Genomic DNA, 20384 nt, shown 5'->3' with positions numbered 1-20384 from the left:
AAGGAAAGTTTCATTCAGAAAACAACAAAGAGAAAAGAATTGACTGGAAAAGCCGTTAATTCACAAGATACTTCTTAGAGTGTGAATTGAGAAGCTATTCTGCCAAAAGAGATCACAGCTGTATTTTTTTAATGCAGTTTATAGTTTTAGGAATGAACCAACAACAATAATATCTAAGGAATAAGTTAAGATATAGGATGATAGGACCTATGTGATGGATTCAGGAATCCCATGCACCTACATGTTTGAGATTCTTTCTGGTCAACCATTTTCTAGTGTTAGGTTAGCCATGTCCAAAGCTGGCTAATAGTCTCTTGTTCTTGTACATCAGAATGAGAGGTGCCCTTGTTAATTTTCCCAGTAGCTCCAGGATTCAACAATGCCTTTGTAAAACACAGAATACCCTCAGGAACAGCCCAGCAGCATAGAGAAGGTGTGGGCTGAACATCTGAATTCTGATAACCACAGGTGCCAACTCTTCATGTGTATGTTTCTGACCTGCTCTATTCTTGGCTCCTTCTCTCAGTAAACTGAAGACTCCCAGGGGACAAGGAACTTTCCATGTGATCCCTCACGTTGGGAAATCACTTACATGTGTTCATTAATTTCCCACCATCCATGCTCACAGCCTTTCATACTCTTCTTGGTCAGTGAGTAGTTGTAGAATCTCAGGGCTATGCCCAGAGTTGCTAGGGGAGTCTGTAAAAAGCGAAAAGCAAGTCAGAAAATGCCTCCGTAGAACTCGTTTCCAGTTAAAATGCCCTTGTTTTCCCCATCCTCGTTCTTTTGAGTTGTTGTTTTAAAGATGTTCTGCGCTTTGTGGTATGTAGCACTTGGTGAGATGCACCATGGGTGGTCGGGGAGAAGGAACCTGGAGAGGGGAATTGTAGGAAGCAGGTGCTATAAAGTGGACTTGGGGAAAATAGGGGTGGAAGAACAGATAATGCAGGGGGAGAGAAAAGAAGGGGAGATAGGATATTCAATAATGTCATAGGGAAGCATTATTTTATGTTTACTTAAAAATACAAATACGTGCACATACACATATATGTATATGTATGTATGTATATATGTGTATGTTTATGTATGTATTTTAATGGGGTCACAGCACATGGGGTGACAGTGTTCCTCCCAAGAGTCAAGCACTGTGTAAAAAAAAAATTCCAATACTAGTCATGGAAATTTTTCCTTTGTCATTGCTGGTCAAAGGAAACAAGAAGGGCTATTTCCATTGCCCTTGATTCCCTTCCAGAACTTGATGGTAAGAACCTATTATTGCTGAAGACTCATTCATCAGACACAGGCTTGGAGGAATAGGGCTGGAACTGACTTGGAAGGCTCCTCCCTGAGAACCGTTGCTCATAGCATTGGAAAGTTCTAGGAATGTTGCCAAAGGAGAAAAGTAACCAGTAGATCTACCCAGATATAAAGTCTATAAGCCACAAAAATGACTTGCTGAGCAATTTACCCCCCCCCCCTTGGTGTAATAGTGGCACTTTTATCTTTGAGGTAACCAACAGCTATCTAATTTGACTGAAGGCCTGGTGGATAACAGGGAAATTACACCTGATACTATAAACCTACACAACCATTCATGATTGGTGAGGTCATCGTCCCTGGCGGAAAGTCTACTGCCATCATTTTCCTACGCCAATATAATTTCTAGCTGTGTTCTAATTACTTATCCTACAGATAAGTGTAGTTCTCGCTCCTCATCAAATCAGCTTCTTTTTGTAAAGATGGATACTATTACATATACACAAGGGATCAAAAGGCAGACTGTGGCATGCCTAACTACAGCTGATAGGTCTGCAACTCAACCCCTATACCAAAGGCTCAGGAAAAACTGCTGAAAAGTGGGGAAAAGATGATAAGTGTGTTTGCTGCTAGACAGTATCCCCTAAAATTACACTATGTACCCACAAAATAGCAACATATGGTTGCCTGAACAAGACCAGCATAATGACAATACCGGCTGGCAGGATATTGTGGACAATGAAAATTCCACGTGGTCCTGCCCATACGTGAAGAGGTACAAGTGGTCAGTAGCTCCTGAGAGAGAACAGTTTCTTCCATGGAGGAGCTTCTGCAGAGACTGTCCAGTTCAAAACAATTCATTCTGGATTAGCTTCATATGTATACATGTGAAACACTACATGAACTATGTAATTAAATCGACATAAAATAATAATAACATAAGAAGAGATCACGAATCTGGCTAGGGGCAGGGGAACACAGAGGAGGAACTGAAGTGGAGAGAGGAGAATGGAAGTGATGAAGATGAAGGGCTCGTGTATGAGACTGACAAATGATAAAATTGCTTTTAAAAATTGTAGGAAATGTTTTACCATTCAATCCTATTATGTTCTTCTTTAGATTGATTTTATCCATTGGCATACTGTTCTGACAGATATCGTATTCTGGTTAGGCACTTGTGTGTGTGTTGCAAGTACATACATGTATAAAGTTGCTTCTTTCTAACATAAATATAGGTAGTCATTCATTATTACCCACTTTTGAGAGAGACTAAATCGGACATTTTACTGCTCATTTTAACATGATAATTAACCTGTTAAGCCAGTAATATGATCCTCATTTTACCGACGAATAAAAACCGTAGCTGACAGAAGATGACTAGCTTTCTAGAGGTTAGGGAATGCAGACCAGAGAGTTAACCTAATCTTTTACTTCCCGCTTTCTACACAATATATCATGAGGGACTCAAGTAGAATAGGAAATTACGCCAGCTGAGTATTAGAAATTGTTATGGCAAAGATGCCTGCATATTTCCTTCATAGAGGCAGAGAACAGGTGACTCCCTTCCAAGCCACCCCACCAATTTCCTCTGTGACATGGAGAGGGGACTTCCATGGCTCATTGTAACTCCACTGAAGGCTGCTGAGCCTTGTCTCATGTCCCTTCTATGTCCCCTCCTCTATTCCTCACATCCTGGCATGATAGGACTTTTCCCTTATAAAGATTTTTTTCTTCAGCCCTCAACCCTAAACCTCGAGCAAAATAGAAAGTAAGCCAATATTCTTATTTCTAGTCTTACTAAAAAATCACAAGTGTTTATGGATTTTTATTTTAAGTCTCTGGATTATTACAGAATCAAAATTTGTTCTATATCACAGGAATTTCAAACATTTGGCAGAATTACAGGGAAAGGTACATTCCTTATTCTGGTTGTTGAATGAATTCAAAAAGATACATCTGTGCTTTGGAGGGATTGCAGAATGAAAATATGGTATTTTCCCCTCTCCTCCTCTTTCCTTAGTTCTTTATCTATTCTCTCTTACCCTTTTAGCTACCCAATCCTCTGACCATCTGAGACACTAAATTCTGAAAATCTGGCAAAGGGCAAGCAAGGATCAAGCTTCTTGTTTATAGATGACCATCCTATTGGCAACAAACAACTTAAGGATACTTGTCACCAGGACATTGAAGCAAGCATCAGATTTGGTGAAAATAGTAAGATCATTTGAAATATTAAATTTGCATGACTATGTATAAATGATCACACATGTCGAATTTCCTCCTGCCTCAGGGTCCTCCCCTCAACTGTTCCCATGACTGTAACACCCTTATCCTAGGCACTGATAGGGGAGGTTCCTCTTTTCCTCTCAGCACCTCTGCAAATGTTCCCCTTGGTAATGAGGCTTTTCGGACCTCCTATTAACAACCCCTCAACTTCCTTCCCTTCACACTTCCAGTTTCCTTTCCAAACTCTCACACCTCCTCAACTTCATCATTTTCCCCATAGCACCGTGTCACCATGTGACACACTACATATAGTTGTCCCTCAGTATCTTGGGAAGATTGATTTATACACCCTCCTCGTCTCCAAATCTAAGGATACTCAAGACCCTTACATACAATGCATACTATCTGCAAAACTCACACACATTCTCTCATATACCCCAAATATCCATTTTGTTCATACTGGCAAATATGATGCAATATTTTTTGTAAAATGCAGTTCTATTCTATTGTTTGAGAAATAATATGCTATATATATTCAATATAGGTGCACACTTGATGGAGTTGTTTAACTGAACCCATAGATGTGAAACCCACAAATAGGGAGGATTCATTGTCTATGTAGCTTGTTAGCCTATCACCTGTCTCCCCCTACTGGAAGGCGCATTCCATGAAAGACGAACTCTTCACTTACTTTCTATTTCAGATTTCCTGTCTATTTAATACGTGGTTCCAGGCCCACAGCTATTATTCAGTGACATATTGATGAATTCAAACTGTATATATTTGTCATTTACATCCAGTCCAAATATGATGCCACACACTAATGAGTTTATGCGTATGTACTAAGTGAGTGATAGTGACATCTTCTACTTCCATATGTTAGTATAGTAGGAAAAGAAAAACAGCTTTAAGACCAAAATTTAAGATAGCAAGCAATGCCTTGACAAGCAGAAGAGGGAGATTATGAATTTCATATAAAATTTACATTTTGATTTACTCATATACTGAATATAAATAATCTAATCTAATTTATTATTTTATTAATCTCCATTATGAATAGCACTATTTGTAATAAAATAATTTGTTGATTCTGCAACAATATCTTTAGATTTTAAAAGATAAATATAAACAAAATAAATTGGAGAAATAAGATCAAATCAGTTGAAAACTGTAGCTATCCTGACAGCAGAGGATGTAGACAATGGAAATTTTCATTTTCTAGATAATATATTTCAACAAAGTTTATAGCTCCTAACATTAAATGGTATTGTTCTTAAAATTTCAGAAACTAAGGGATTAAAACATATTTTGTTAAGATAGAACAATTTCCCCCCGAGATACTAAGAAGATTGAGGCTACCTGAAATTTCCAGGTACACGTGCACCTCGGAGGATAGTAGCTTGGGTAATACGGACTTGAAATTTTCCCTTCAAAGCTGTTGATCTCCTTGACCAATATCGTGTTTTCACACTCTGAAAGAAGGTATCCACACACAAGGACCCGGCGTGAGGAGACGAGGGCATGGCTGCACACTTTCTCTACATGTGCATATTTACACAACTATTGAACTGGCGTAGTTTTGAATCATTATCTATTCAAAGAAAGAACCCCCCGTAGATACTTAGCTAAGGTCAGGTCCCAAGGAAACTCCAGTCCCCAAAATTCCCAAGGTAGTCCAGATATACAGAAATGGGCTCTGCCTGGACTATAGGAGAATTTCTGGAGGTTAGATAAAAGCCAACATTCCTCAGGAACTCTTCCCCCTCTATCAGAAGAAGTTACGTCTCTTATCATTGGCAGAGGGACAAATTGCTATCTGTGTGCCAATTAGCATACCAAGGCTGGTGATGGCCTGCAGGCTCCCTCAGTATGCAAGTTCCCATGACACATTTCAAAGAGATGCTAGCATCCTAGCTCTTCTAACCTCCTCCCCTAACCTAAACTCTCCCCTGCTCACTGACTTCCCTTCCCCTAGCTACCCATTCCCCTTATAACAATGCTGTTTCTCTCTGTGTCTGCCTTTTACACGTCTCTCTCTCTCTCTCTCTCTCTCTCTCTCTCTCTCTCTCTCTCTCTCTTTCCTCTGATTCTGTTTCTCTCAAGGCCAGGTCCGGTCTACTGGCCCTCTCTGCTATGGACTCTTGCAGATGCTTCTGACTAGCTAGCTATCTCTTTCTCTCTCTCTATCTTATAACAAAAACAAACTTCCTTTTAACTATATCACGGAGTGATCATGTTAACAGTTTGTGCAGCTAACATGTATTTCTCACATTCTAGACTTGTTTTCCAAGCCTCATTTTTGCACAGACCTGTAGGACTTGACTACCTTCTTTAAAGCATGGTTCTGGATTCAGAGACACACCAGAAGTAGGTAAGTGGTGGACCTGCTAAGAGGCCAGAGCTTCAGCCGCACACCCCTTCCTCCATGCTCTCAATCACGTTAGTTCCAATCTTCTCTTTACTCTTCAAAACACACGTTCAATTCTCCTTTGCCCTTCTGAGTTACCTAATCAACATGTTGATGCTAACAGTTCTTTACTGAATTTACTCTGAACCTCTCTTCTGAGTCAGGGTTAAAGTCCCGTACAACTTCTTTGCCTGGCACACTAATATGACAGCATAGCCTCAGGATAGAAAGATTACAGTATCTTCACAAGTATCGCAAGTGACGTGTTTAAATTGGAGAAGACTTACTTTGTTCTGGAATGACTTCAAAATAAGCCCGGATCCCCGACAGCCTCCGCACATAAGGAGACTTCAGTGTCACCAACATGAGATTATTTGTAGAAACAAATGACATTAGTGTTCTTGTAGGTTCACAGAGTCTGCAACCAGATAACAACACATGAATAATTGCTTGTTTCGTTGATTGGTCTCCAGACTATACCATCATCTCTCACATTCCCAGAGCCATCACTCAGTTCTTCTGAGGTGGTCTCTGCTAGTTAGAGCTTCATCAGCGAGTAGTCGCAGATTGAGTACTGCAGACAGAATGGAGTTGGGAGAGATGCAGAAGCATTCCTCTAGTAATGAGTACCAAGGGATTTTCTCAGCCGGGCATCTGTGGGCTCTTCTGGAGAGCAAACAGGGTAGAAAGAGGATGTGTGCAGTGGTGTGGTTCCCTGAATCAGCTGGATGAAAGATGTCAAACAGTCATACTATTAAATTTATGCAAGTTCCAGAGTTCTTTCCTTGAAATGGTAAACACTTGCACTGATGTTGCCCATTGCTCTGCAGTACGGATCAAAAGGAGATATCAGTTCCATGTGTCTAGAAGGATGAGGAGAAGCTAACAATGAATGGAGACAGGAGTGAACTTACTTTTCATTGCATATCATATATTGTGTTTGGACTTCTGATATGTATATTCATCACCAAAACATAAATGCATATGCACACATATAAAGCACTGTGATGCATGTAAATATTGTTAAAAATATTCTCATGCCCTTTTAACACAGTACCTAAATAAATCTTAATCGCCATCATTAGCTTATTGATTATTAAGTGTCCACAATAGAAATTTACTATTAAATTAAGAAATAGGTAAGTATTTGTATACTTAGTAGATATATATATGAATGGATAGATTTATATGAAAGTGAAACAGAAATTTGCTGGAGGATAAAATTGTAAAGTAATTGTTACTATTTTTCTGGCCTCATTTTTCTTTATAATGAACACCTTTGTAATTAAAGAAAATTTTAATTGTTTAATGTGATCTAATCATCTTAGGGTATTGATTTTCAAGCTCCATTGATACAATAGACTTTACTGTATTTGAAGTGAAAGCCAAATTACACAAAATATCTGATGCTTTTTTATATATCTTGCTCAAAGTGTTTCCTATGTGGACTCTATGAGTCTTGTGTACTACAAATGAACAAGAAATGCAAAATCTGACAGACACTTGAAGTATCCGGGGTATCAGGGTCAGTCTTCAACATAATAAATACACTTAATTTTTTAAAGCAAATGGTTTGTAAATAAAGAGTATGAAAATCGCATCTTACCTGTAGAGGGTGGCACTCCGAATGGGCAAGAGGGAGTCATAAACAGTCAGGGAGTCGGTGACACAGTTGTCGGCTTCCAATTGGGCGGACTCAATTGAGAGACGGATCAGATAACCCACTATGGCCACTAGCTTGAAGTGACACATTAGCTGTCCTGAGGTTGCAGAAATTTCCAGAGGGTAGCGGAGGGTCAGATGATCTGCATAGAAGTAGTGTGAGCAGCCTTTGTCTGTGGAGAAAGGCTGTCCTTAGTCTTGTCCTCTCTCTCTCTCTCTCTCTCTCTCTCTCTCTCTCTCTCTCTCTTTCTCCTCTCAAGCCATGACCTCTCTAGAAATCTCTACAAAAGGGTAGCAAAAGAAAACTCCCACACTTGTTTTCCTTGCCTGCCTAGAGACTCCATGCTCTTCTCTTCTGGTGACAGAGCCTATCACTTTGAGAAAATGCACCTCTGATTCCATAAGTGGACACATAACCAGATTGGCCAGTTGTCTCAGGAAGGGGCACATCCACCAATCTACATAATGGGATTCAGCTCAGAAGTTCCATGGGAACTTTCATGAAGTCTGTGTGCAGGAGATCATTTCTCTCAGGTGTGACACAAATGATCAACCCTAAGCTTTGACTTGCTACAAGAAGGGGAACTTCGCATGAGAGCAAAGCCTCGACACATGAAGGCAGAGACAGAGATTCCTACAGCATCTCATTTTAGGGCTTAGTCCCACCCATGTCTGAATTCAACATAGTCCATATTTGCCTCAACTACATAACACGTCAGCCGATCAAGTTTCTTTGGTGCTAATGTCACTCATATCTCTGTCACTAGCAACAAAAGAACAGTAACAGATCACATCCTTAGAGAAAGCAAAGTGTAGCTAGTATATATGCACACTAGAGAGGGGTAAAGAAGAAATGCATGAATTTACCAGATCCTATGGTTGAGGAGTAGTCTGAGCGGAGCCCAGCTGCATTGAAACAGTATAGAAAGAAGACTGTTAGTTCCAGAGGTTCATTTGTTTAGAAAAACATTCCTCGTCCCTTTATAAAATAACCAGACACATCTGACATGGGTTGTACTTAACAGTAGTCCAGTGAGGAGCAGAGTTATCTCAGTATTTAAAAGTAAATACAATAGCTAGACGCCAACACTGCAGCTAAGGATCCAGGAGAATTCTACATACTATTTTATTTGCTTCCAAGCATTTATAGACACAAATTTTAAATGATTTGAGGGTAAGAAAACAACTATATAAATAATAATAATTAGTACTATGACTGAAAGAGAAAACATAGTGTGGAATTTTCCACTAGAGAGTTTTCATTTGTTCAAATTAAATATCAATTACCTACTATATGTCGTGTGTGTGTGTGTGTGTGTGTGTGTGTGTATAATTGGTATTTATACATTCAGCACTTATATCAAAAGGCATCTTAATTCTTTGACCACACCCATGTCTGGTCACAAGCCACAGCAGTATAATTTTCCACGAAGGGCACTAGACCTATATGGGCAAAAGCAGGCATCTGGCCCACTCACTTGCACATGGCGCAGGATACATCTGATGCAACCTTTATGGCAGGATTTCCCACACTGAATACAGATGTGCAAAGACCTGAAAAGTGGAATCTGATTTTCACATGGTTAGGCTCATTTTCACACACAAAATCCGTGTTGCCATGACCCCATCTTAACCTCAAAAGTCTCCAAAAAAACAACCACTCTGGAGCCAGCAAAAGTGTCTTAGCAGGTAAAGGCTCTTGATGGCAATCCTGGTGACCTGGACTGGATCCTTACAGAATAGAAGGAGAGAAACACCTTCCACCAATGGCCCTCTGACCTACACACATGTGCCATGGTGGACAGACACATCTGCAATTTGAGATGTAATGCTAAGACTCAGGAGAGCCAGTTCTCCTTTTCCCCTCTCTCTGTGCTCACTTCATCGTTCCATGTTATATAGTACGTTCCTTTCCCCTCACCGTAAGCTCATGTGGCCTCTTTTCTATTCTCTCTCATTTACTTTGCCTAGGAGAGCCTTCTTTCTAGTTTCTACCACCTCATCGGGGACCAACCTAAACTCTCAGTCCCCAGCAACAGCACTCGTAAAATACAACAAAGGAAAAAAGTTCTTCTCATCTGGAAATTTTTTGGAACACAGTCTGAAGGTGCCTGAGTTTCAGAAATGATGAAGGAACACACTTTAATAAAACTGTGTTCACAAGTCTCCGTTTCAGTCATACTGTGTATAGCATTTAAGAATTTCCCTCACCAATGATAGCTTCAATGCCCAGCTAGTCCTCTGCTCCTGGGATTGTGGAAGAATCTATATTACAATGTTACATCTGATAATGGTGTCAGAAGTGATACAGAAAATATGCGTAAAAGAGAATTACCCAACAATCACCATTTAGTACCACAGAGTCCATATCCACAGCCAGTCCCTGCAAGCTTCCCACAGAGGTGCGGTTTATGATGCTGGTTTGGATGGAGTCCTTCAAGATGGCTGCCACACACTCCTCACAGAAGATGTGGCCCTTGGCGTGTGGCATGACAAACACAATCCAAAAGTGGACCAGGAGACCACCTTTGTTGTTACTGCTATAGAGAAAGAGAGAGAGAAGTGTTCAAGGATGCCTCTTAGAAAGTAAACATTCCCAGGAAAACAGAAGCTGACAGATTAAAGACCACTGAGAACATCCTTTGAAGGAACCTAATGCCCTTCTGCAGGTTGTCTTTGGTGCCGGTATAAGGACTGGAGAGAGAAAAATTCATGCTCTACGTGTTCTAATCATTGTGGTGGATTCAGTCTGGATGCATTACGCAATAGCTCCATCTGCACAGATTCTTTTAAGGGTATCAAAGTAGTCACTGTCCACTGCAAATAATGACGGTTCAGTTCCATATCTCAAGAAGCCTCACACGGAATTACACCTGCTTGTCCAGTTAGCCTGCTAATGGTCCGGTTCTGCAGATGCACACTTTGAGAATAAATGTGGTTCAAAACCACATGATTCATATGTGATGGAGCTAGAAACAGGGTCCAGATTTCTTTCCAAATTGACCATGGAGTCTGCGCTCATGGTGTACAAATACAACATGCTTTGTGGTAGAATATGATGGGGCTGTGTAGTAAAGAACTCGGGAAACAAGCTGATCCCCTCCAAGACTTCTCAGTAGCTTTCCTATGTTCTATGTGCCTCTGCATCCGTACGAAGGGTAAGAGAAATAGATTACAGTATACGGAGCACAGCTTTTCCTAGTAAGTTATCATTCATAGCACAAGTCTCAGATAGTCTATCGTAGCCAGTTTGTCACTGAACATATTTTGGAAAGTAGTGGTTTGTGTCTTATTCTTCCTCCTCCATCCACCCACCATGGTGGCCATGTTTGTGGCCATTTCCTCCAGAGGCACTGAAATCAGGATTCCATTTGGGTGGAAGAAAGACTTGGTAGATATAAAAACAGACTTGCTGTGGCAGCCTGGCAGACAGCTGGGTCGTTAGTTTTGCTAATGGGGTGTTCACCAACAGCAAATGGTTTCTGAGTAGGGAAATCTCAGTCCTTTCTGGGCTGTAAGCAGGGTGCATGGCAAGAATGGTAAGATTCCCAGGGCAAGAGTCATCCATTACCTGACGTCTGCAACCACAGACTGCTTATAAAATTTGGAGAAAGCGGATGTTGTGTAAACCAGGTTAATCTGAAAATAAAGAGACTAAATTATATTAATTCTTTCAAACTCAGGGTCTAATTCCAATGGTTAATAGTGGGGAAAGCAGGCCTCAAACCAAAGGTTTCTAACTCCAAACCTAGACATTATCTCCTAAATTTAATTAACTCCTCATTTCTGAAGCATCTCTTAGAACTCTTTTATTCTGATGTGAAGAATCATCAGTTGTTCTTACCTATTTATTTCTGCTTTTTTTAAAATATTTATTTATTATGTATACAATATTCTGTCTGTATGTCTGCAGGCCAGAAGAGGGCACCAGACCCCACCACAGGTGGTTGTGAGCCACCATGTGGTTGCCGGGAATTGAACTCAGGACCTCTGGAAGAGCAGACAATGCTCTTAACCATTGAGCCATCTCTCCAGCCCTTATTTCTGCTTTTAAAGTCTGTCATCAAGTTTAACTTCTGAGTTCTTCCCAGTCCTGTATTTTTCTCCACAGATAACAAATGTGTTTATCACCTGTTCCAGATCTGGTAATTCTTAGGACAAATTCCAGTATTAGCCACAAGGCGGCGCCTGGTGACCAGAGTCGGGCCAACTCTCTCAGGTCAGCAGGTCCAAAATTTCATAATTGGCTCTCAAAGAAGACCTTTTCCAATCACTATACCATCTTTGTTCTTGTTTAGCTTTTCTCCTCTCCAACTCTAAACGAAAAGCACCCACCTAATTGCCCAAATTTTAAAAATTCTATAATATTATGGAAAAGAATATGAAGGTTAAACTAGCCCTACAGCACAAGAAATATTACATAAACCTGCTGGGCAATGTTGGCTTGGGTTCACCCCACCTACCTAGCAGGCATAACTTGAGGTATAATCTGTGCACCTATATTTGAGGTGACGGATTTCCTGCTGTAGCTATTGGTCATCAGTAGGAAGCCCTCCGAGGATTGCTGTCATTCTCAAAGCCTCTCCTCCTTTCCCACTGCAGCGAGGTCCCTGCAAGCCCTCTGCATTGCTGCAGAGGTCCAAATGAGCAGAAACCTCCCCATACTCGCCCTGTGCCAGGAGCCCTGAATGGACTTTTTTCTAATAGACGCTTTTAGGAAATCATCTGGGGATGAAATCAGAGATATGCATAATTCATGGCAGTTTTGATTTTGTATTATGTATGATGTAAAAAAAAAACCTGGGGAACTGCTTAAACATCCATTAGAAAGGGATTTGTTAACTTTGAGACTATTAACACTTGCTTTTGAAAGAATATTTGCTTGCACAGAAAGCATGCAATGCAATGGTAAGATAAAAATACCGCACTAACAGGATAGCTGCTAATACTCCATTATTTCTGTGCCCTCGTGTCCTTGCAAGACAGAATCAGACCTTTCTCTGGAAATGACATTGAAAAACTGATGATCTTTTTAAAAATATACTTTTCTGGATTTTACTAATTTTCATAATATTTATTATTTGAATAAAAAGGATGTTTTGCTTTTGGTTTTTGTTTTGTTGTTTTTGTTGCTTTTGAAGAGATGGCCAGTGTAAGGCTGGAATAAATATGTCGAAGTCACAAAATTAATCAGTGTGTTTGAACTTCAGAACTCGAGGATATTTTAGAGATCACATGGTAGTCTCTATTTTACAGAGGAGAAAAACGGGGGGGAAAAGCTGTATCCTTTTAGGATTACGAAAAGAAAAAAATGTGGCTGTATCTTACAGTGAACATGGGCTAAATAGAGGGCAGAAATGCGTATTTTAAAGTCCAGATGAACTCATTCCCTGTTTTCCTCCAGCAGCTTTCTTTTGGGGTTCTGCCCTCTATTTCCTAAACTCAGTGAGCTAGGATGTCAGGAAGCCCACCGACACCCCCTCAGGCTCCGCCCTCCTGCTCCCCCAGGCTCCACCCTCCTGCTCCGCAGGCTCCACCCTCCTGCTCCCAAGCCCTCAGCCTCACCACTTGCTGTACTGTCTTTGCCATGGAGAGAAATTCCCTGGACTCCTTCTGCCGGTACTCAGGAAGAAACTCAACATTGGTGATGCGGAACATCCCAACAAAATAAAAGGCGTCTTTGCTCTCTGTCCTACCTGCAAAACAAGAGAAAAAGGCAGGCAGTGAGAAGATTGTGGCAGCTAAGCAACACCTGATCCGAGTCAGCATCACTCTCCTAAAATGATTGCATCTTAGGCCGATACACGCTCCTGCACATCGTAATCTGTGAAAGTCAAAATAGCCCCAGTGACATCTATCCCATCACTGTAACTCTTGATACATTCTGCCCTTCCTGTTTTCTACTGGCAAATACTTAAAAGCGCTGTTTAAAGGTAAAAAAAACTACACGTGTTGAACTTTGTTCTAACGTCTCTCTAGAGAGTTAAAAACATACGCAGTTTTCGTGAATTCCATGTCTGCAAGGTGTCAGGTGCTAACACACACACCATCACGGTTTGGGGTGCAGTTAGCATGATGAAGAGAGACAGAAGAAATCCCCTGACTCTTGGGAGCTTCCACTGAGCTGCTGGCTGACTTGTGTGCCTAAGATTGAGGAGTGAGGCCACATTTCTGTTCTGTCCAACATATGGCACATTTATCCTTACCAGCATGACCTTCGGCTCAGCATGGGCTCACTCCTACTCAAATCTGCTCTGAGAACTGTAAGGCTAGGTTTCTTGGCATGAACTTTGCTGACAGATGGACAGAGACGAGGCTGGCGGCATCTGCATGGACTCAGGGTCCATGAGAATGAGGAATTGGAAGTGACTGGGGGAATTAAAGTCTAGTCCTCTTACACCCCCTCACATTATCAGGGCTTGAACACTTGCTAGGCAAGCACTATAGCACCAGACTACAGTCTCTCTTCCTTACCAAGGTCTCTCTCCTTTTCCACAGCTCCCCATGAATTTTTTTAATATTTATTTATTCGTTCATGCATTTACTGCGAAGCTGGGAATCAAATTCAGAGCACTGTACATAGAGTCAAGTGATCGCCACCGCTCTATAGTCCCATCTATTATCTTTCAGGATAATCTCACAAAGACAGCCCAGGCTCTCCTTCAGTACCAAATCTTCCTACCTCTGCCTCTCAAGTGCTAGAATTGCAGTAATACACTGCCACGAAGCTTCTCACAGTGCCTTGCAAGCCTATCCCCTGTGGCAGTCACCCCTGAGCAACCCTTTCCAGCTCTCTGAGGGAACGCACAGTAAACCATTGTTTTACCTCAGCCCCCAGCGTAGTAAGTTCTTGTCTTACTTTTGGACCTTAAGACATTTGGTGGGGAAGGAAAGATGGAGGGGTGCTGAAATGAGAAAGAGACTATCCCTGTGCTAGGCCTCCAGAAAGAGAATATACCCTTGCTAGCACAAGGTGAACTCTATAGGAATGACAGAAATCAGCCTCTTCTAGAGTCTACTTGGGGTCGCTTTGGCCAAAGCAAAGAAGTGAGGCTGTGAAATGATGGGGTGCATAAGGTAAAGGCAGGAAGCCTTTTGGGGGGACATATTTTGGTCTTCTGTTGGTTGGACTTTGATCATTCTGTTCCTGACCATGGCAGATCATCTCGTCTTACCCTTATGGTGCCTTGCTAGATCTCACACTTAACACTAGTAATTGCTTTTGGTTTTGTTTTTCCACAGAGACAATTTCTGTGTAGTTATTTATTCATTTACATATTATTGTTTTTTAAACAATCAAGGGGCAGAATAGCAGTAATGCAAAAATGATCGGTTTAGCATTGAATCCAATTATATTTACTTAATACTTTTAGCTTGGCCCAGAGCAGAAGATCCTTGATGCTTTTCCTGATTAACTCTCTACCTCAAGTCTCATGGCCACCTTCTATGACCAAATTGTATATGTCAAAAATAACCTGTGTTCTATTGAACAATTCTTATTCAAAATTCTTGTTTCCTATTGCTGTTCTGTTTCCATGAAATGACCCTCTCTTTTTTTATATATAAATAAGCTACTTTTGTATGTCTTTCTAAAACTTTAATAATAGGATTTTGCAAATATGTAAGTTGAAATGCCAGGAAAGTCTATGTTCATATGAAGTGTGTTGTCTTTATTGCCCATTGCCTTAACTTGCCCTGTCAGTCGATAATGTCCTTGGACTCAGAAATAGTGTCTGACTTACCAGTCCATTCCATGCCTATCACAGAAGTCAGCCCACCTTGGCACACCCACAATATATCCAATGAACTTTCAGGAGACCATTCTGGAGGCCCATTCTCTAGGGCCATTGAGTGCCCCTCTGCAATAATTACAAAATAATCACTTCCGAATGAAAACATAACCTATATTCTTTCTTGAACACCAATTTGTGGACTTTTCAAAAGTAGAAAATGCATCAGTAAGCATTCTGAAGATTGCCTGAGTACTTGGAATATGCCAAATAATTGAGGATCAATTTATAAGGATAAGTGAGTGACCCAAACTGCTCAAGAACATTCATGAAATCTTTTCCAAGAATTGTCTTGCCTTCCAATCACACTTTGATATCCTTGACAACAGATACAGGAAACGTGTTTCTCAACTCATAATATTTTTGACACCAGATGTGTGAATTTTGTCTCTGCATCAAGCAACTCTCCAATTCTCTGCGGATAGCAATGAGTATCCAATGACTCCGCGTAACTTAACCAACTATACAGTTCCTACCTTTTTCACATAATAATGTTTTGACGGCAGATATCAATTAGAAGTTTGTGTACCCCTAAGCAATCTATGCTGCTTCTACAAATCAGGGGTTTCCCCATAACCCCCTCAGTTGTGATAACTTGTTATCGTAGTTAAGATATTTCATCATTATTTATTCATTACATATGATAGTATAAAGAACACAAATGAACAATTAGGCGGACCACTTCATCTAGGTGAAGCCTAGACAAGCCGGAGCCAAGAAGTTCCTCTCCCTCTGAGGCTAGAACTCAGTGGCTCCCACCAAATTCACCCATATAGAAATGTTCAGACCCGCTTTTTGGCGCGTGGCATCGCCCAGCCCAGCCTATCTGGGCGCTGAGTCCGAGTAGCCGGGGCTCCCGGGGGGCAGCAGTTCCTTTGTTTCTGTGGCCTGCCTGCACCAAGCGGGGTAGGCGCTTTGTCTGCAAGCTGCCCAACCAGCACGGAGGCCTGATCTTTCGGCGCCAGGAGACCCAGCATTGGGGTGAGTTTCTGGCCCACGGCGCCAGCCTGGGACGGGGAGCTCGGGGGTTTCTTGGCCCCCTGTCCTGCTTGGGCTCTCTGCTGCCTCTTTCTTCCTGGCCCACCCAGCTTCCTCCAGACCCTTCCCCACTTCGCCCCCACTGCCCTCTTTTGGCGCGTAGCATCGCCCAGCGCAGCCTATTTGGGCGCTGGGTCCGAGTACCCGGGGCTCCCGGGCGGGCAGCAGTTCCTTTGTTTCTGTGGCCTGCCTGCACCAAGCGGGGTAGGCGCTTTGTCTGCGGGCTGCCCAACCAGCACGGAGGCCTGATCTTTCGGCGCCAGGAGACCCAGCATTGGGGTGAGTTTCTGGCCCACGGCGCCAGCCTGGGACGGGGAGCTCGGGGGTCTCTTGGCCCCCTGTCCTGCTTGGGCTCTCTGCTGCCTCTTTCTTCCTGGCCCACCCAGCTTCCGTCCAGACCCCTCCCCACTTCGCCCCCACTGCCCTCTTTTGGCGCGTAGCATCGCCCAGCGCAGCCTATTTGGGCGCTGGGTCCGAGTACCCGGGGCTCCCGGGCGGGCAGCAGTTCCTTTGTTTCTGTGGCCTGCCTGCACCAAGCGGGGTAGGCGCTTTGTCTGCGGGCTGCCCAACCAGCACGGAGGCCTGATCTTTCGGCGCCAGGAGACCCAGCATTGGGGTGAGTTTCTGGCCCACGGCGCCAGCCTGGGACGGGGAGCTCGGGGGTCTCTTGGCCCCCTGTCCTGCTTGGGCTCTCTGCTGCCTCTTTCTTCCTGGCCCACCCAGCTTCCGTCCAGACCCCTCCCCACTTCGCCCCCACTGCCCTCTTTTGGCGCGTAGCATCGCCCAGCGCAGCCTATCTGGGCGCTGGGTCCGAGTACCCGGGGCTCCCGGGCGGGCAGCAGTTCCTTTGTTTCTGTGGCCTGCCTGCACCAAGCGGGGTAGGCGCTTTGTCTGCGGGCTGCCCAACCAGCACGGAGGCCTGATCTTTCGGCGCCAGGAGACCCAGCATTGGGGTGAGTTTCTGGCCCACGGCGCCAGCCTGGGACGGGGAGCTCGGGGGTTTCTTGGCCCCCTGTCCTGCTTGGGCTCTCTGCAGGGCCTCTACTCCCCGGGTGCTGCCTCTTTCTTCCTGGCCCACCCAGCTTCCGTCCAGAGCCCTCCCCACTTCACCCCCACTACCCTCTTTTGGCGCGTGGCATCGCCCAGCGCAGCCTATCTGGGCGCTGGGTCCGAGTACCCGGGGCTCCCGGGCGGGCAGCAGTTCCTTTGTTTCTGTGGCCTGCCTGCACCAAGCGGGGTAGGCGCTTTGTCTGCGAGCTGCCCAACCAGCACGGAGGCCTGATCTTTCGGCGCCAGGAGACCCAGCATTGGGGTGAGTTTCTGGCCCACGGCGCCAGCCTGGGACGGGGAGCTCGGGGGTTTCTTGGCCCCCTGTCCTGCTTGGGCTCTCTGCAGGGCCTCTACTCCCCGGGTGCTGCCTCTTTCTTCCTGGCCCACCCAGCTTCCGTCCAGAGCCCTCCCCACTTCGCCCCCACTGCCCTCTTTTGGCGCGTGGCATCGCCCAGCCCAGCCTATCTGGGCGCTGAGTCCGAGTACCCGGGGCTCCCGGGGGGGCAGCAGTTCCTTTGTTTCTGTGGCCTGCCTGCACCAAGCGGGGTAGGCGCTTTGTCTGCGAGCTGCCCAACCAGCAAGGAGGCCTGATCTTTCGGCGCCAGGAGACGCAGCATTGGGAGAGCCAACATTGGGGAGAGACAGCGTTTGGTAGGCAAGGAGACCTAATCCGGTAAAAGAAGATCCATAGGGAGCATTTGGAAGAAGAGATGGGCCGACGTCAAGGCAAGAATTCGCCCAAAAAGCTGAAAAGCAACATGAAGCTACCAGAAACAAGCGACCCCACAACGGGAGGACAAGAACCCGTTAATCAAGAGGAAGGAGAAAAGATTGACTTCATGAAAGTGATTGACACCCTTAAACAGCATGTAAAAAACGCCCTTATAGAAATGGATGAGAAATATAACAGAAAGTTTGAAGAATTGAATAAATCAGTGAATGATACCCTAGAAAACCAAGGAAAAACAATCAAACAGATAATGGAAACAGTTCAAGACCTGAAAACTGAAATGGAGGCAAAGAAGAAAACACAAACAGAGGGCCGTCTGGACATGGAAAATCTAGGTAAACGAATAGAGACTACAGAAACAAGCATAACCAGCAGAATACAAGAGATAGAAGAAAGACTCTCGGATTCTGAAGATACCATAGAGAAAATAAACACACTGATCAAAGAAAACAGCAAGTCCAACAAACTCTCATCACAAAACATTCAGGAAATATGGGACACAATAAAGAGACCAAACCTAAGAATAATAGGAGTAGAAGAAGGAGAAGAAGGGCAGCTCAATGGTCCAGAAAATCTATTTAATAAAATTATAGAAGAAAACTTTCCCAACCTAAGGAAAGATTTTCCTATGAAGGTGCAAGAAGCATACAGAACACCGAATAGGCTGGATCAAAAAAAAACATCCCCTCGCCATATAATTATCAAAACACAAAGCATACAGAATAAGGAAAGAATATTAAGAGCTGCAAAGGAAAAAGGCCAAATTACTTATAAAGGTAAACCTATCAGACTTACACCTGACTTCTCCATGGAAACCATGAAAGCCAGAAGGTCCTGGATAGATGTAATGCAGAAACTGAGAGACCATGGGTGCAAGCCCAGATTACTATACCCAGCCAAGCTTTCATTCACTATAAATGGAGAAAATAAAATTTTCCAGGATAAAAACAAATTTAAACAATACGCAGCCACAAATCCAGCCTTACAGAAAGTAATTGAAGGAAAATCACTAACCAAGGAGTCCAACAATGACCACAATAACTCAGACATCTAGAGACCCTTCACCAACACAAAACAAAGAAGGGAAACACACAAACTCTACGACTAAAAAAAAATGACCGGAGTTAACAACCACTGGTCATTAATATCACTTAATGTCAATGGACTCAACTCACCTATAAAAAGGCACAGGCTAAGAGATTGGATAAGAAAACAGGATCCAACATTCTGCTGTTTACAAGAAACACACCTCAACCACAAAGACAGGCACCTACTCAGAGTAAAGGGCTGGGAAAAGGCCTATCAAGCAAATGGACCTAAGAAACAGGCAGGTGTGGCCATACTAATCTCTAACAAAGTTGACTTTAAACTTAAATCAATCAGAAGAGATGGAGAGGGGCATTTTATACTCATAACAGGAACAGTTCATCAGGATGAAGTCTCAATCCTGAACATCTATGCCCCTAATATAAAAGCACCCACGTACATAAAAGAAACATTGCTAAAATTCAAGGCAGCCATCAAACCGCACACACTAATAGTAGGAGACTTCAACACTCCTCTCTCACCAATGGACAGGTCAATCAGAAAGGAACCTAACAGAGAAATAAGAGAATTAGTGGAGGTAATGAATCAAATGGACTTAACAGACATCTATAGAACATTCCATCCAAATAGGAAAGAATATACCTTCTTCTCTGCAGCTCATGGAACCTTCTCGAAAATCGACCACATAGTCGGTAACAAAGCAAACATCCACAGTTACAAAAAAATATTAGTAACCACCTGTGTCTTATCAGATCACCATGGATTAAAGTTAGAATTCAACAATAATGCTACCCCCAGAAAGCATACAAAGTCATGGAAACTGAACAGTCAACTATTGAACCATAGCTGGATTAAGGAAGAAATAAAGAAAGAAATTAAAGTCTTCCTGGAATTCAATGAAAATAAAGAAACAACATACTCAAACTTATGGGACACTATGAAAGCAGTCCTAAGAGGAAAGTTCATAGCACTAAGTGCCCACTTAAAGAAAACAGAGAAAGCTCACATTGGAGACTTAACAGCCCACCTGAAAGCTCTAGAAAAAAAAGAAGCAGACTCACCTAGGAGGAGTAGAAGACTGGAAATAATCAAAATGAGGGCTGAAATCAACAAAATAGAAACACAGAAAATAATACAAAAAATCAATGAAACAAAAAGCTGGTTCCTGGAGAAAATC

At 43.0% G+C, this 20384-nt stretch overlaps 1 protein-coding gene across 1 annotated transcript in view; it reads right to left on the bottom strand.

Moving 5' to 3' along the window:
* The window catches only part of Tmprss7 (transmembrane serine protease 7), a 47375-nt gene that overhangs the window by 19395 nt on the left and 7596 nt on the right, over positions 1–20384 (bottom strand). Inside the window, exons 3-10 of the mRNA XM_041672996.1 lie at positions 13118–13248; positions 11124–11191; positions 9899–10092; positions 8420–8458; positions 7497–7725; positions 6178–6308; positions 4843–4955; positions 593–699 (exon numbers count right to left, since the gene is read on the bottom strand). Of these exons, the coding sequence (XP_041528930.1) occupies positions 593–699; positions 4843–4955; positions 6178–6308; positions 7497–7725; positions 8420–8458; positions 9899–10092; positions 11124–11191; positions 13118–13248 (1012 nt within the window). The remainder of the gene's footprint in view (positions 1–592; positions 700–4842; positions 4956–6177; positions 6309–7496; positions 7726–8419; positions 8459–9898; positions 10093–11123; positions 11192–13117; positions 13249–20384) is intronic.

This window comes from Microtus oregoni, unplaced genomic scaffold (genome assembly GCF_018167655.1).
Source record: "Microtus oregoni isolate MIOR12 unplaced genomic scaffold, Mior012 000023F_ref0000262, whole genome shotgun sequence".
Classification (NCBI taxonomy): domain Eukaryota; kingdom Metazoa; phylum Chordata; class Mammalia; order Rodentia; family Cricetidae; genus Microtus; species Microtus oregoni.
Note: the sequence above shows the minus strand (reverse complement) of the source record. Positions and strands in the feature narration are given on the sequence as shown.